Here is an 18581-nt window from a genome sequence, read left to right as displayed (position 1 = left end):
CACTTGTCCGTATTGAAACGCATCCTGTTCCTGTTAGCCCACTCCTGTAACCTATCCAGATCCTTCTGCAATCTCTCACTCCCTGCTAGCGTGCTCACCTCCCCCCAAATTTTGGTGTCATCAGTGAATTTAAACAGGTTACTTTCCACCCCATCATCTAGATTGCTGATGAAGAAATTGAACAGCGCAGGCCCCAGGACCGAGCCCTGGGGGACTCTGCTCCCCACCTCCAACTTTTCCCCGCCTTAAGCTTAGTCATTTTTATTGTTTGATTTATTGAAAGTTTTTTCTTGGGAAGACAATTTTATTGTACAACTGTTCATCATACAGCATTGGGTGCCAACCTTTTTAGCAGGCAAGCCACAACTTAAGTTCCACACTTTCCCTGGGTGCCACTCTGATGTCCTTCCCCTACCTCAGGCATATGCAATTATTTTGGCTGGAGGGCTGCTTAACAAGCTTTGGTGAGCTGTCAAGACAAGCTACAGCTGCCTGGAGCCCATGCCTGGCTCCCCTGAGTCTCTACTGCCATCACCGCTGCCTCTGGGCTGCCCTGCAGGGTAGCAGTGAAAGTGCACAGGAGCCGCAGGGCAGCCCTATGTGGGCTCCGGGCAGCTGCAGCAGGAAGGGCCTGGCAGCGGCGAGGGGAAGGGCTTGCTTTCCCCTAGTGCTGAGCAACAGTTTCTGCCTGGCTGCTGCCCCCACTGCTGCTGGGCAGGCTGGTCTGGAGTAGGTACAGGGCAGGCCAGGTTGGGGCTGTGCGCGTAGGTCCCCACTGGTATCGCAGGGCTGGGGGCAGCAGTGGCGGCAGCTGGAAGGAGCCGCTGCTGGCTGGACTGCCTAGAAAGGCAGTCTAGCTGCTCCAGCCCCACTGTGTGCCGAAGGGTGGCAGGACGCGCCATGGTCAGACGGTGCATGGGCCAGGCAGGATTAACGGACCTGCCGCAGGCTGGACAAAGCCCTTCCCAGCCCACGTCTGGCCCAGGGCTCCGTTTTGCCGACCCGTAGCCCTACCTGATGCACTGCTCTGCTTTCAGTTTCCTGCCCTGTGCTCCTTGTCCCATATGCCAATCTGCTTTTTGCCCTATCTGCCACCATGCCCCCTGCACTCTCCACGACCTGCCACATACCACACAAAAAAAGCTTTGTTTAAGTGGTGGGTGTAGCCTCCCTTTTAGGATTTCCTTGTCTGTCTGTCCTTTTTCCACTTAACACAAACTCTTTCGTTGTGTCATGGTTGTCTTCTGCAGCTGCTTCCCTCTCTGCAGGACCTGGAGATCCATTTTCCTTAGTTCCTAAGACAACTTCTGTTATAAAAATCACAGCTTCTGCCTCTGAATTAAACAGTTCATTTTGGTACCTCATCCTTCCAGTGATGCACTTCTTATGGAAAGGGTTTGGAGGACCCCAAAACAAGTTATTTGGTCAAAAAGATCTTGAAGTGATCTGTCTAACACTGAGGTCAATGTTTACCTTGTTTCTTGCCAGAGTTAGTTTTACAGATTTTGGTTGGCTCCCCTGAAAGCTCTTTTCTTATTTGCAACTCTTCACTTCTGGGGTGACAATTTCTGTGGATTGTACCTGTTTTAGGTAGTCATGTAGGAAAAAATGAATCTCACCAGGAACAATTTCATACAAGATTTTGAAGTACAGGGCAGAGACTATGAGGCAAACTCTAGTCATTGGTATGACAGTGCAGGAAGAAAAGCACCAAAGTAATATACTCACAGAGAAAGCTCCGTTTATGAGAGGATTTTACATGTACCGCAGAATCTATTTTAAAGGAAACAAATGAAAATGTAGGGCTTTATACCTTGATAAGAATTGCACTCAAGATCTGGAGCTGCATGGATCTTTCTGACTAATTTTGAATCTAATAGAGAGGTGTAAACTTGTAGTCAGGTGTAGCTTGCCAAAGTGACTGTTTGGTTACTCATTATACCTGCAAACTCCAAAGGACTTTGCATCATACCCCTCTGACTGCTTCACTGTAAAGCAACATCTACAGTGCTGTGGGACTTTAAAAGAAACTTGTGATTTTTTTGTTGCTGAAAAGGTTTTCTATTGTTTTGTTTTGTGGTTTTTTGTTTTTTTGTTTTTTTTTAAACTAAGCAATTAAAAATCTAGTTATCTCTAATTTTATATGAAGACTAGCTTAAGATGTGTGAGGGCATTTACTTTGAGATTTTACTTGAAGATCTAGTGAATACTTAAGTCTTTCATGCAGTCTCTTTCCACAGAATGTGAGTTAATTGTTGAAGTTTAGATAGGATGTTAAATGTCAAAGGATCACCAGAATTTTGAACCTAATGTCAAAAATATCGTCCCCTTCTGAATAGCTGACATTCTGCTCTTTTGTGTCTTATGGTGTCATTTCTGATGAGCTAGTTCTCTGTTTGTCATAGGCATTCCAGTTTGGTACAGGATCCCAGTTATCACTGTGACAACAAGCAGAAAAGTCCTGTAAAATCCAAAGGGAGAGTGAAGGAGGTTTTCAGGGTTTTTTTTATATTCCAGAAAGACTTGAGAGAGGCACAAACCCAATTGTTTCTCTTTCACTGGGTTACTTTAAATATGTTTCATGGGAGAAGTGTCTCCTTGTTGTGCATAATCAAGAAAGAAAGTTTGTTTTTCTGACTTACACATTCAATTGACTATTTTGCTTAAAGTCAGAATTTACCAGCATTGGTATTGTGGGGTTGTATGTCTTCAGTTTTTATATTTTTCTGTGTTCTTAACGGTTTTAAATGTCTCTCTGGGGAAAAAAAAAAAGTGTTTTTCAATTTGCAGGTATTTAAGGATAATTGCTGTAGGAGGGAGCTTCTTGCCCTTCAGATATATTGCAGAAATGAAAACAAGGGCTGTAAAGAACAATTAACCCTGGGCCAGTTACTGGTAAGTAACGTGACATAATACACTTACTTTCAAGGTAGAGAATGGAAGAAAAATCAGAATTGAATCTAGGATTCAATTGCAATCTATTTACTTCCTGATTTAAGTCATTGTTGTGAGGAAATTTGATTGGTTATAGATATTACTGTGGAGTAGAATTTGTGATATTCTGCTTTTTAATTGACATGTAAAGAATGAGTTTATGGTATCTACCCACTCAATAAAAGTTTGAGGCACTCCGGTCTATGTGAACATCAGACCACTTATCTAGGTGCCTAAAAGTTTTTGAACAGTTGTTCATAATGTTCAAACCTTGTAAGAGCTGCCCATTTGAAGAATCTTTAATATGCCTTAACTTCCCAAATATCTCTAGGTAGTAAACATTTGTTTTGTTTTTTTTTAATTTACCATCCTGTTATCAGACACTTAAAATGCTTTTAAAAATTGTTTTTTAAGAAGTTATTTTGGTATTTCATTATTGTAGGGTTTGAACTTTCAAAAGTTCTTGAAAGTTTATTGTAAGTTGTCAAGCTTCTGAAATCTCCTGATACCTAAGAAAACCTTTAATCTTTGCTCTCTCAGGCATGAAGTATCAGAAATCTGAGAGTCAGAGGATATAGAGTCTATGTGGCTGTCTGCTATATAATGTTAGATATAGCCAAGTTCATTTGGTACTGGCTGCACCTACACAGATCTTCATGCTGACTGGTTTACGACAGTGAAGAGATAAATTAGTCTGTGGGGAAGTTTTAATCTGCTGCAGCTAGATTCCTGGTGTGTAGACTAGCTTGGGTACCTCTGCACTACCTTGCAGTTCATTCTATAGACTTACCCTAATGTGAGAACATGCATCTCAGTAAATCTACTTCTGTGTAGTTATGCATAGGTCTGAGGTATACTGGGATGTACATTCAAGGTTAATCTGGCTCTGAATTTGTTTAATGAGATGCAATAAGATATGATGAGAAGAAACAACATTTAACTCACTCAATTATTTTTATCTTACAGATGCATTTGAAAAATGACTGCCAGTTTGAAGAACTTTCATGTCCTCGTGCTGATTGTAAAGAAAAAATACTGAGAAAAGACTTGCCAGACCATGTAGAAAAGACCTGTAAATATCGAGAGACGACATGTAAATACTGTAAAAGCCAAGTTGCAATGATTACATTACAGGTGCAGTGTTTTTTTTTCTATTCCTGAAACCAGTTATTGCATGTGATGTAGAATAATGACTAACTTTTTGCAGGCTTCTATTTTTGCAGCTATCAGAAATATCAGAGTAGTGGGCTTTCAATATTAATTAGACCAAATTTGCTTCTGCCTTTTTATTCAAGAGGGAAATTTACTGCTCGCTGTCAAAATAGACTTGCTGAGTAAGCTTTCACCTCCCATTGGATTGAATGGGAAATGTGTTAATGTCAGAAATGCAAAGAATTATTGTTTTAAAAATATAGAATTTTCAGATCTTTCAGTGAAAAATCTGAATGCTGAACTTTAAATATAAATGGAAAAAATGAATGCCAACATTTAAATTGGCACATTGCATAAAGTTACCATCTTACCAAAACATCCTTATGCTGGACTAGGTGTTTCTGAGGAAAAGTGCATTATCATTCATTTGTCTTTGGGATGTTCATAGCATTCCAAAACAGCTGTGTACCCTTCCGCATTCATGACAGAGAATTGTATACACTAGTATGGGGGAAAAAGGGGGAAAATTAACATAGCATCAAAACCAACACTACCTATTATCTGTGCACATCATATGTGACCCATTGGTTTAGGTACTGACAGAGCATTATTATTTTTCACCTAATGATAACTGGTAAGCAGCATATTGTAAGTTGGATAGAACTATGGATTAGAAATGGGGGATTCAATTCTAGTTCCATATGGAAAAAAATATGGAATCTGTTTAGCTGTGGTTTATCTGAATCATCCCACATTGGCTTCAAAACCATGTGATGCATTCTCATATAACTTCTTGTTGTGTGTGGGTTTTTGGTTTTTTTAAAATCATATTTGTACAGTGTTTCCTTTTCTCTGACTTCCTAGATTTCTTGGAGTCTCTTGATCCATATGTATATGTGTGTGTGTATGTAGATAGAGATTTTCTCACATTTGTAAGACTAAGATTACATCCCAGTCCAAAGAGATTCTATATGTGCCTTTGTAGTGATACTAGAATCTGATATGCTGAGAGAGAGAGAATCCAGCACATTGGATCAGAATCGATTAATTGAGTCTGCTGCAGCACAGAAATGGATGTGCTCCAGCAGCCTTCTGTGTCACTTGTATCAGCGTCCCCGTACTGAAAAAATGGCAGTGGGGTGCTTTGAAATAAAACATGTTCAATGAGCTTTAGTTCAAAGCACCCTGTCACCATTTTTTCAGTGCATGGCACTTCTAATTAGCGTGGCTTGCTAATTAAAGCACCAAGCTCCGTGTCCCAGAGCACATGTGAAAATGCCCGTTGTGCTCTAACTGAGGGGGAACACAGTCTTCATCTCAGGATTCTGAAAGTTGCATCCAAGGTGACAGAGCAAGAATGTTTACATGGGTGATAGCAGAATAGCAAATGTGGTGCCTGCATTCGAAAGAAGGGAATAAGTCATCAGGGTGACTATGGGCCTGTTAGTTTGGCAGTAGCCTTGATGACAAGCAGTGCCAGATTATAACATGCTGAGGCCGTAAACTATGCCCAGTTTAAGAGACCCCATACGATAAAAATAATCCATGAAAATGGATTTTCATGAAATTTTGAGATGAATATTTAAAATGAAGATGTTATTTCTGCACAAATTTACTAATTCAACATGAATAATAACTGTAAACCATATATACATATATTTTTGTTATATTAGAACAATGTCCAGTTTTTTTTCTTATTCAGAGACCCCTCATATTGTAAGGCCCTAAGCTGTAGCTTAAGTTAAATCTGGCACAGATGACAAGATTTTGGAACAGAGTTTTGAAGGAATGTATAGGCAAGCTTTGGAAGGTAAAAGAAAAATTAGATAAAATTTGGTATGAGTTCACCAAAGATAATTTGTGCTGGATCAAAACAGCCTCTTCCTTTAACAAGATAATCAACATTCAAGACAAAGAAAATGCAGTAGATCTAATCTATCTAAACTTCAGTACAGCACTAGATGTGGAGCCATGTGTATTAGACAAGCTGGAGAAAATTGACTTTGCAGAAGAGTTGTTAGGGAAAGACCTGGTTAATGAGTAGAGGCTTTTTGCTGAAAGAGAAAATATCAGGCTGGACAGGGGGTACAACAGGAGCTTCTCAGAGGTTTCCTTGGGGCCAATATGTTTCCTTAATGACCTTGGAGCACAGAGTAAGTATGAACTAATTTGTTATTGACACAGACTTGCTGTTGATACAAAATTAGGAGGGGTCATCAGTACAGAGGAGGCAGAATATCCAGAGAGAGCTGGATGATCTTGAAAACTACAGGAACAGAAGTGGGATAAAGTTCAACTGTACAGAGTACAAAGTCATGCACTTAGACACTAATAGCAAGAACTTCTGCTTTGAAACAATTGGAATTTCTGTTGGAAACAACTGGAAAAGAAAGACATGGTTTACTAATCAAACACAGGAAGACTCTGAGCCATAGGCGTGATGTGGCTCTGAAGAAAAGCAAATATGCATCAGGTGCAGTATTTCCACTAGACATGAGGCAGTGTCAGTGTCATCAGATAAGGCACTAGTGAGACTTTGTCTGGAATAGTGGGTACAATTCAGTTTGTTCCTGTTCAAGAAAAAGGAACTGAACTTACAGTGGAAGAAGTGCAAAGAAGGGCTACTAAAATGATCAGGAAAATTGACTGCCTGTTTTAGGAGAGTTTGATTTGCTTGACCAAGCAAAATAAACATATTAGAGGTTGAGCACCAGGGGAGAAAAATCATAGTTCAAGCAAAAAGGATAATACTGGCAGAAGAACAAATGAATAGACATTGGCCATCAGTAAGGTCAGTCTAAAAATTAGCAGAAAGTTACTAATATCAAGCAGTGAGGTTGCAAAGCAGCTTTTGAATTGGAAAACACTGGATGGGGCTTAACTCAGTATTTAAAAACTTAAATGCTGATGGAGCTTGGTAAGCTATGAATTGGATTAAATGACCTGGTCACCTGTGATAACAAGGGAACAAGACTGGAAGCTTCTTCCCATTCTGTGTTCTTTATTCTACAGAATGAAAGGCTATATAACAGCTAAAGAGCAGCTGTAGGAGGTTCAGATGTAGCACGTGAGGTTATAGTCTCTAAGCAAATGTACTCGGTTTAGTAGGAGGGAAAGCAAAAAGTTTGAGTTCTGTCAGAAAGAGTTTTGTAATGAGTCACTTCAGCAAAAAATAAAGGAGAGAGCAACAGCCTGTGAAGACTTGCAGTAATGCCTGCTAATAGAAGTTAAGTAAATCAGAAACATTAGGTTTTCCTGCATTCAGAATATCAGTGAAAAGTTGTTCAGTCAGGACAGCTTCCTTCCAGTCATGGTGATTTTGGATGTATCTAGGATCCTACAGTATTTGTTGTTAGAAGAGCTGAGAACAGTTGCTGATCAAATAGCTAATGCTTTTGTACCTACATTTTTTTTAAAGCTGGAATGACTGTAATGGCTGCAATTACACAAATGCTGATGAAGGTACCTGATTGTATGCTATCAGTGGGAATTAAAGAGTCTGTAACTGGGCCACAAAACCAGATGAAAGAGAGATTGTCTCTTTTGATTTGTACAATCCAGTTGCTTACATAGAGCTCAGATTCCTTTTTTGGCCTTTGTAGTCATCAGTTTTTTCAGTGTGTGAATAAGCTGGGAAAGCTTTTCAGAGGCTTGAACAGAAGATGGAGAGGGATGTGCAGATGTGTTACTAGATTGTACCGAGAAATAAGCCAAGGATATGCAAATAGAAATAAAAATAGTTGTATGGGTTCATGTCTTCATAGAGTGTTGCCTTACAAAGTAGGGAATCCCCTTTGCAGCAGACAGACTATTCAGTAATGTGGACTTGCATTTAAAGTTTTAAAAGAACGTGGGTATTTTTAGCTTATGCTGTAAGGCTATCCGACTAAGTAGGTTGTGGCCAATGAAAGCTTGTGCCTCTCTGAAACAGTTAGTCTCTAAGGCGCCACCATGACCAACCTTCTGCCTCACTTCAAGCCAGCCTGGCTATCCACCTCTATTTGCCTACATTTGTGCAAAAAATTTACTTGAATTATGACAATTAAAGAATCAATTACACTATTATACCAAAAAATTGTAGATTATTCTGCAGAAGTGAGAGCAACCTCCTTGAAGAGCAGGTGGTCAGGGCCAAGGAGTGAGCCTTGCTGGTCAGTGTGGGTAGATAGAAGTGTTCTGCTACTGAAATAGGGTCTAATCCAGTGTACAATGTCATTGGAAAGGCTCCTATTGGTTTCATTGCAGATGAAGTAGACTTTGTACAAATAGCAGATCGCTCACCTTCTGAAGCAAGGAGGAGAATCGGAAAGAGAATTATATCATTACTGTGAGCGAACTCTCAGCCCATCCCATCATCTTTCAGACCTGTCTGGGCACTTTTTAAACTTAACAAGGTTTTGGACAGCATTTAAGTCTGGCACAGCCCCAGGCTATGACAGCATCTCCCCTGAAGGATCTTGGCCCTCATGCTCATTCTTGGTCAACTCTTTACAAGGGTCAAATGTGAGGGAAAGCTGTCAAAGATCTGGCTCATGTCAAGAGTCATTGGCCTCCCAAACCAGGAAGAGATCTAAGCCAGGTGTCAAGCTACCGCCCAATATCACTGCTGTCGGTCTGCTTTAAAGTTCTGGAGTGCCTGATTTTACAGCGCATACTCCCAGAGGGAGAGGACATCCTGAGTATCGATCAAGTGGGCTTCCAACAAGGTTGAATTATGTGTGACCAAGTACTTGCTTTAACAACATTTATTGAAAACACTTTCCAAAGGGCCCTCAAGACAGGCACTGTTTTCCTTGACTCTGCAGCAGGATACAATACTGGCACACCGGTCTGCTCAAAAAAATAGTAAGAATCCTACCTGTCCTACCTGCACGGTTGACTGACATTGTTGAACTGCTCTTTTACAATAGATGGTTCAGGGTGCACATGGGTGAGAAGACATGTACTTGGAGAAGACAGACTAAGAGACTGCCTCAGGGATTTGTGCTTGCTCCAACCTTGTACAACATCTGCACCAATAACCTGCCACAAACCCAGTCACAGAAATTCATCTATATTCATGGAATCTGCTGTGAATTCCAGGCTTGGATTTCTCTGAGCTAGAACACAGTCTGAAAAGTGATGTTGCAAAGCTGGCTGACTACGACAAGATTTGGTGCTTCCAGCCAAGCATTAATAAGACAGTTTCCAGCCTTTTCCACCTACACAGTGCCAGTGCTGCCTCGGAGCTGAGCATCTACCTGAATGGTCAGAGGCTGTTGCATTTTAACTCTCATTGCTGTCTTTTTCAAGTGTTTATAGTACCTCAATGTTCAGTCTAGCATTATGCCTAGGATAGATGAGTTATGCTTTGTGCCTCAATCTCCTTAAACTGGCTGAGTCACCTTGGGGTGCACCTAAGGATATCAGCTCTTGTCATCTTGTACTCTGCAGCAGAGTACCGCATACCAGTCTGGGACCAGTCGTCACACACCAAACTTGTTGACATGCAGCTACATTTGATGATGCTCATCATCTTGAACCCTTCAACTGACCCATCTAACATGGCTCGCAGTCCTGAGCAACATTGTTCCACCTCATATCTGATGGAAGGTTGCAGCTAGCAAGCTACTGGAGAAGATCTGTGCTAATCCAAGTCTGCTGCTGCACAACAATCTTTTAAATCCACCTGCTGCACATCTACCATCGTGACACCCAGCGTGGTCTAAACTGCCGCACCAGGACTGCATAGCAGAGACCCTCTGGTGTGAGGAATGGAGGTCGATATTATCAGCAAACATTCCTTATCACAGATCCTACAGTCTGTCCACCTGCCTTTATCTGCCACTCCATCAGTGGGCCTTGCTGAATAAGTTCTGGACAGAGCAAGGTCTGTGTGTGGCCAGCCCCCGCCACTGGGGTCTTCACAACAATCCAGACCATAGCTGTGGAAAAACGCACACCATGTCTCATATGGTTATTGACTGTCTGCTTACTAAGTTCAGTGGAGGTCTCCAGAAACTGTACGTGGCTGCTGAGGATGCTATCACATGGCTCAGCAATTATGCACACACTGACCAACTGGGGGATGGCTGGACCCCAGTGCATCACCTTCCAAATGAGTCCCCTAGCTACCAGGCTAGATAGTCCTCTCTCCCTTGCTGTCTCAGTGAATCCTGGTGTTTTATACAGAGTGAAACTGTCACCTGGAGGACCTGAGAGAGTGCCACCACAGAACACCTGTAGTGTGGTGTCTGGAAAGCTCACAGGAGAGGTCTCAGTGATATATGTACTCACTTATTCAGAGAAGGGATTTTAACCAAGGTCTCTCATATTCTGGGTAAGTGGCCTGACAATGGAGTTTTGTGTTTAAGGGAGACACTATTTCCCTTTCCTCCTCTGGCAGTTTTGTGAATAAATGTAGTCCTTTATTTCCTTCACTTTCTGTAAGTGCTCAAAATTGAACATTTTGCTTTGAGTTGAATGGTGCATTTGACGTGCAATGAAAAGTTTCAGGTTTTTGTTGTGGTGGAAAGAATGGAAAAGAAAAAATTAAAATTTAAACTCAGTTCAGTTTGAACAGAAGTGTTTCCCATTTATTTTTCTCGTGATTGCTTAGCTGAAAAGTCAGTTGTTAGCTCAAATAATGTAAAAATTCATGGCAGTTTGATACAATTAAAGCTTCTCTTGCAGTAGCGTGATATAGAGTGCAAAAATTCAGTACCCAAAGTCTGAGGAGAATTAAAAGAGAGAATGCATGTACTGTATATGGGAACGCAGGTTTCTTTGATTATCAGCAGCATAAATGCCTGTATAGCTTTCCTGTATACCCTATGCTGATAATGGAAAGAATGCTGTCTTGGATAGTTCTACTCACTCTTAATGATGTGCATCCTCTTGAATGATTCATGGGGATAAGTCTTTTATTTTATGATGATGTTTTCTTGTTATAAGTAAGAACATGATACAACTTGAGGCCAACTGATTTTCCTGCTCAGGAAAGCACAATAGATTCCTTATTTTCTGAAACACAAACAATTGAGAAATACCTATCCAGTGAAAGCATGACTTTTATGTTCAACTCTTCCAAATACTGCAGAAACAAAGTTTCATTATTTACTGTTTGTTATATATGTAACTTATTTTTTAATTGTAGCATTGCTGGATACCTTTTTTAGGCAGGTAAGTCTTCTCATCAGTCAATGGCTTATTTCACATGTGGAATAGCTAATTGCAGTTTTTTGTCTCTTTAGAAACATGAAGATACAGACTGCCCATGTGTCATGGTTTCATGTCCTCATAAATGTAGTGTTAAGACACTCATGAGGAGCGAGGTAAGAAGTCATGCCTAGAACCTCACTAAAAAATTCAATAGCAGTCTATTCAATAGCGTTCAGCATCGAACTTTGTTATTAATAAGATCTTGCAAGAATTTTGCCAGAAGCCATTTCCTTATTAATATGTGAGATCTAAAGAAAAGCTTTTTCTCCCACACAGTTGTGTGATTACTCCTTCAGTAGTTTTAATGATTTCTTGGAAAATTATCTTGCAGAAATTAATTTCCTAATTTTCTATGTTTATTACACATGGCTTGTGAATGATTATCTTATCTTCCCTGCTTTCACTCTTCATAAAAATGGAGTTCTGTGCATTTTTTGAGGACAGTAGAGCAGTCTTTTGGGATAATGTTAGGTCATGGGTATTTTTGTCAGTATTCAGTGAAGAAATGTCAGTATAAATGAAGAAATCTCAAACACTAGTAGCATATATTAACACTGGAGCTGACAAAGGGAGTAGAGAATTTGTTAAAAGAATAGTTGTCATGTAGAGCCAGACCATGAAAAATATTTAAAATAAGACTGCTAAACTTGGAAAGAAGGGAGAGATGCTGTCTGATATTCAGATACCACGCAAGTGTTGGACCTTTTGGCAGTATTTTACATAAACAATAACTAAGCCAATACACAATGGTGAATAGTATGTAGAAGGCTGTTCAAATTATAGTGAACTTGATAGGCCTTTATTATAAATTGCAGAAAGAAAATATGTATGCAGTAGATAATTAACCTATGAAATGTACTGCCACAGGATAAATGCTAAGTATATAACTTAAATGTTGGATCCTTTTTAAAAATAATATTATTTTGTGTATTTCATATTACTGGGATAAAATTTCAAAAGCTATCAATCTCCTTGTTTGAGTTGATGGTAACTGTTTACCCCAAAACAAAGAAGAAACTTGCTCCTAGTATTGCTTGTGGTATAGAAAGTTGTAACCTTTCCTTGAAACCTCCAGAGTTGCTTGCTTTCAGAGAATGAATGGCTGGGCCATTGGTCTTTTCCAGTGTGGCATCACCCTGATCAGGTGTGATGAGGTACTAAAATGGATTTAACTTGTGTAAAAGCTTCAGTCAGTACTTTGAGCATATACATTTATTTTGTATCATGCGGTCTCTGTGTGAATATTCCTGTGTTTATATGAATCTGAACAACAGCTGCACATGTGCATATTCTTCCTTAACAAAAAAACCGTCAGCCTTATTATGTCCTCTGAGATGGAGGAGAGCATATTTGTCCCCAACACTTGTTTCTGCTTTTAGATTCATTACTTTGAAGCATCTGAGTGAACTTTCCTTTTTCGTAGGTAGTCCATTAGATTTTCTGGGTTAGACTCTCTTCTTCATGTATGCATAAATCCTTTTAATATTATGGTATGACTGATAATTCAGACTGTCCAAAGTGTGCTAGGCACCTTCCAACCATAGAAAGTCATCTCTACCCTAAGGAACATGTAGTCTAAAAAGTACAAGAGGCATTGCGCATAATAATATACATTATCTTTTTGTAACTGAAACTTAGGTACTGTCGATAATGACATACAGAAAAGCCAGCCTTGGGGGCCCATCCTGCCAACACTGACTACTGAGATTAGCCCCTGATCCCTGTAAGAGCAGTACTTCTTCATGTTCCCAAGTCCTGACTTCAGTGCCACTCTGAGTAGGGATGGACCATAAGTATATCCTTTACTTAGCCCTTACTTTTTGGTTGTTCTCTCCATTAAAGACAATAGCTCAACTTACATTAGTAAGCATTGAACTTAATAGTAAGTGTTGGCAGAATTGAGTTCTGAAATTGTTGGTAGAGTTGGTACTTAACCAACCACCATCTTGCCCTGCATCATCATTTTGTTATTTGTTTGTTTAATTTTGCTTCTAATGTTGTGGAAATTATAATTGAAGCATAATTGCATGATTAGGGACAGCCATTATAATATAACATAGGAAAATGCCTGCCTAACAGTTTGAGGAAAATTCTATAGTATAGAAATGAAGAAAATGCAATATCTTATTGTAGGAGAACAACTGCTCTTAATATGTGGAAATTGTGACTGTTTAGCATTGAGAAGATGGAAGGATTAGTGCCCTAGTGAAGCCCTCTTATGATACATGTGCTGTTCCTGACTTGCTGCTGTTTGTATTTTTTTCAAATGACATGTTCCTGCTGAGATAAAACAAAGTAGGTATATATCAGAAGTAGATGATTTTAATCACCTCAACATTAAACTTAGAAAATCTGTGTTTCCTTAGAGCCTTTGATTCCATTGTTGCCCGTTTTGTAGAGATGGATGAATTGAGTACCTTGGGGCTTCTTTTGCTGGGGGGAGTGTCTTTTAAATGACACATTAAATATTTTGAACTGGATATGAGTATGTATTTGTCAGCTGAAGGTCAGCCCCTAGGTCCTGCCTACTCTGTGTGAAAATAGACTAAGGTACTTTTCAGAAGAAATGAGGCTTGTCGTCATGTCCTTTCCAAGAACGTCCCTTCACTCCAATTCTTAAGCAGTTTGCATCTTGCTCCTACTCTTTATACCAAAGATGGCTGAATGTCCGTAGGGCTGTGTGTATATACTTCTGTGACTTTTTTTTTAGAGAGACACTCCTGTGGTCATCATAATCCAGAATATTGGAGAAAACATACATCTCAATCTGTACAAAATGCAGGCATTTTACTACTTAAACATGTAATTGTGCACTGCATAATAAATGTGACTCAACTGCACCCTATTATAAACTATTTGTCTGTTTCACTCACTATTTGTGTATAGTCTTGGTTGTGTAGTTTAATTTTAAATTTTGGCATTGAGACTTGCATGCTATGTTTTGAACAATCTGTTCCCAATGAAATGAGAGTCAGAAAAGATGTATGTTACTACAGTGAAACTGGTCTTAAGTGACCACCCAGGGGACCAGCGAAAATAATTGCCCACGGAAAAAATAGCTTTTAATTAAAGTCAGTTGACAACGTACAGCGACACTTAAGTTTCTTCTTAGTGTTTTGTCCCCAATTAGACTGCTTATTGAAATGGTCTTTATTGGAAGTTTCACTGTATATTAAATGTGTCATTCTGTATATTGTACTGGCATGTGTGTGTGGTTACATGTGTATATACAGTATATGGACTCTGGGTCAGATTGTAGAAAATATACACACATATTGTATGTTCTACAAATTGCACAGATAATAGAAATCCGATAATATGTGCTCTTTATGTTTTGAGCATTATCATGCAAACGTTTTTGCCAAAACTCATATTTTTTTCCTATTGCAGTTGAATGCACATTTGTCAGAATGTATTAATGCCCCAAGTACCTGTAGTTTTAAGCGTTATGGCTGCACTTTTCAGGTCAGTATATAACAATTATGGTTCCCAGTTGATGAAAGTCTGCAATAAATAAAACTTAAATAAACTTTGACTTGAAAGTTTTTGACTTTTCTAGTCTTGGTTAAGAAACATTCATCTAGTTGCATGAGTGATTATGCAGCAGGTGTTCATTTTTGCATTTATTAAATATAATATTAAAAAAACACCCTCTAGCAGTGTTTGGGGATGTCAGTTAGCCAGATACATCTCTGTGAAATCTGAATATATTATGTCAAGAACTTTAACTTGTTCTTAGAAATAAAAGAAAATGTCACTTTTTGCTCTCCAAAATGGTAGACTAGTAATGTCAGTAGTGTCTATGAAAGTATTCATTTATGTTCCTGAATGAAACTTGTTTATACTTTCTCATGTTTGTGTATCTACCATATGATTTAAAAATAGGCTGGCCCATTTTAAATGTGTATTTTATGTGCATTCGGATACATGTGTGTGCAGAGAGGTGTAGAGTCAAACTACAGTGCCACATTCAATAAAAGAATGGCTATTTAAATTTGAAAGGTCACCCCAGCACTAAAAAAAATCCCTTGAGGATAGTTTTAATGCTATTATTGCTGTATTTTGCACTATTATACTTTTCTTACTGAGACTGTCAATGTATTTTTGACAGCTTTCCAGTAAAGGGGTATCTTGGAGAATTAAAAAAACTGCGGACAGGAAAAAAGGGAGTTTTATCAAATAAAACATCATAGTTCTGTAAATCCATGATGACCTAAGAGATCAGGTTTATAAGAAACAACACTTTTAAATAAACTTTTCCCCCCTGGAGTTTTGGGGCCTGATCTTCTTAACCCTGCAGAAATCAAAAGTCTTTCCAGTTGTCTCTAAATGACCTAGACAAGGCCCTTAATGTTCTGCCCATAAAAATAAGGAAAGCATTCAACAGTTTAAACCAAAAAAACAATTTTGCTCTTACATGTAAAGTAATCAATGATCTAGCACTGCCCATTGTTATGTCTTATGTATGCCATTCATTCTTTTTTGTATGTATATGTGTGCATATATGTACATATATTCACATATATATTTTTGAATATTTTATATAGAGTGCATACATTGAAGATCATTGAAACTTTTTCAGTTGCTTTGCAGCATGTCTAGCATTAAAACTAATGTAATCTGCATTGCAAAACATTTACAAAAAATAACTCTTGCAGTATATTATGAATGATGAATGAGGTAATTATGGTCTGCATCTTATGTACTCTATATAATATCTATGTGTGTTTGTAAATTTATATAGTGGTTATTTGTAACATTTGCAGATTGTGCAGGGGCAGCTAATCTGAACATCATAAAGCAGATATAGAAGTATCTCGCTAATTTCTTATAATGGCAAATTAGCCTCTGCAAACCCCTTTGACAGATATAACAAAGCTGGCAGTTTTTAGTTATGAGAACTTAATCATTTCCCTTACTATTCTCACTATATTCTCACTAAGGGGAATTTCATAATAACCCATAAAATGCAACATATGTTTAAATTACTCTTTGGGGAACTGGACATTAGTGATTGTACAATTTGAGTGTGTTATTGTGCTTTCCTTAGCCTAAAGGCTATACAGATGATTCTAAAACACAATTCATTTGTGTAAATTACTTCCGCTTTATTTCCTCTGATATATCAAGTTGCGTTAGTTGATCAATATGGAAATGTACAGCAGTTGCATAGAACACTTGCTGTTAAATTAATTTCTGACTTTTATAGGTTCCCAGCTAGATTTCCCTCTCTCCACATTCTTGCAACATGCATCCATGTACCAACATGCATAGTGCTGGTTTTATGTTCTTGTTATATTCTTTCTTTATAGGTTTTTTTAAAAGCAAAATTGGCTAAAATGTATAAATTCTTTGTTGTCACAGGGAACAAATCAGCAAATTAAAGCACATGAAGCCAGCTCGGCAGTGCAGCATGTTAACTTATTGAAAGAGTGGAGTAATGCTCTAGAAAATAAGGTATATCTTCTACTCGCTTTAATTTTCATTCATTTCTTTAAATTCTGAAATTTTTTTCCCCATAGCTGTTTGGAAATACAGCTAAAATACCCAAGGCTCAAAAATTAATCAAATCAGTGTGCTCTCCTCTTCATTGTAGTAGAACGCCATAAGAAACTTGGCTTCACAATTAAATACATAATTTTTTTTCATTGGTTGTTGTGAGAGGGTATGTTAATATTTAATCTGTCAAGCAGGCAGACAATAAGTTTTTCAAGTCCCTCTTGTTAGGCAAGAGATTTAGGCAAGTCCTGCAGTGTTGGAAGCTGCACCAACCTCTGTTTTTTCTGGAAATAAGATCCTGCAAAACTCCATGTAATGACCCAGCTTTATTTTTTAAAATTGTAATTATCCAAAGCTCTCCAATCTTTTTGATTTAAAGAGAGTGTAACCAAATGAACATACTGTTACTCTGAAGCCCTCTGCTTTCTGCTTTGGTGCTGGATCTAACTGAAGTTGGCTCTGCAATGCTCCCCTGGGACTCCTGTGTTTTACAGAATGTATTTTTGGAATTTGGGAGAATTTACTGAGAATCTAGGTACTTAAGATGACCTTAATAAAGTCCTTTGTTTAATTTAAATTAAAGCCCTTTGTTTTTATTTAGAGAGTAGATCCTTTAGAAGCTTTGGCTTTAAAATATTGCATCCAGTTATTTTTTTTTTTTAAAAGATTCAACATATTTTAAACCATTTTATGAGAGTCTGTATGCATTTTAACGTGAATACAATTTTGGATGGCTTAATTAAATACTTTGTTTCTCAACAAATTGCCCTAAATCTAAAAGCAGAGAAGTCAGGAGCCCTTTTAAGTTATTGTAGTGTGTTCAAGCAGAGGTGTAATATTAGTGTAGCAGCAAAATAAAACTATGTAGATGGTAGCCTACTGACAAACAGAAGTAACTTTGTGGTTTCAGTCTTTGTACAGAAGTTTATTTGTTGGAGCTTAGAGCACAGTCTGGAAAGTAAGTTCCCCATTATGCCAGTGTTTTAGCTCAGAACCCAATAAGAAAATATTTTTTTGTATGTGGGAGAATTCTTCCAGCAAAATTCTCTTACAAATCTATTAATTATATCTTATAGTTTCACTGTAGACAAACAGTGCTGCTCTTTACACTCACATGCCAAGCTAGCAAAAATTGTCATAAGATAGTGACCATGTAGGTAGAAGAAATATTTCAGCTTTAAAGAATCCAACTTCATATTCTTGGTTCCTTTTTCAATAGTCTATTGATGCAAATTACAGCATATTGTTTGAACTAAGGAACACTTGTCATCTTCTTTTCCAGTTTTCTTTAGTGTGCTTAAGAGCAGAGTTAAAATCATCCTGAGAGGTGCTCAGCAGTTCTGAAACTCTCTCTTAACACTAAAAGGATAAACTCCTTAGTACAGTTTTCCTTGTTTTAGAGCTTATCATTGTCTCTCTTTTCACCTTTTTGTTTTGTAGACTTCTTCCAATTCATAACAGAGTTGAATTACTGGAAATACCAGGAAAGTGCCAAGTTACCAGAATAATTAACCAGACATCATATGTCAGTAATTATATTCTAGAGAGGTGTGATAAAATTATTTGCAGCTTAGTAAATTGCAATTTACTAATCCTTTTCTAGGCATTAAAGTGAAATATGCCCTGAATTAGATTATTGCAGAGAGGTTGCTTCTACTTAAATATGTAGGAGAAATCCTGATATCATTGAGGGCAATAAGTGTCATCTTAATGCACCCTGTATATTCAAGTTGATTTGTATAGAAGAGAAAAAGAGAAGTTAATTCTCCCCCCATCACTTTGGGTCTATAACACAG

At 38.3% G+C, this 18581-nt stretch overlaps 1 protein-coding gene across 2 annotated transcripts in view; it reads left to right on the top strand.

The window, feature by feature from the left end:
* TRAF3 (TNF receptor associated factor 3) overlaps positions 1 to 18581 on the top strand; it is a 107900-nt gene that overhangs the window by 70256 nt on the left and 19063 nt on the right. Inside the window, exons 5-9 of one of the 2 annotated variants that reach the window (XM_019518533.1) lie at positions 2791 to 2895; positions 3901 to 4068; positions 11319 to 11399; positions 14677 to 14751; positions 16651 to 16743. In XM_019518533.1, the coding sequence (XP_019374078.1) occupies positions 2791 to 2895; positions 3901 to 4068; positions 11319 to 11399; positions 14677 to 14751; positions 16651 to 16743 (522 nt within the window). The remainder of the gene's footprint in view (positions 1 to 2790; positions 2896 to 3900; positions 4069 to 11318; positions 11400 to 14676; positions 14752 to 16650; positions 16744 to 18581) is intronic. The other variant, XM_019518534.1, reaches the window with a different exon arrangement.

The sequence above is a fragment of the Gavialis gangeticus genome, unplaced genomic scaffold, assembly GCF_001723915.1.
Source record: "Gavialis gangeticus isolate Ggan-Ray unplaced genomic scaffold, GavGan_comp1, whole genome shotgun sequence".
Lineage (NCBI taxonomy): Eukaryota > Metazoa > Chordata > Crocodylia > Gavialidae > Gavialis > Gavialis gangeticus.
The sequence above is the reverse complement of the archived record's forward strand: the minus strand, read 5'-3'. Positions and strand labels throughout refer to the sequence as shown.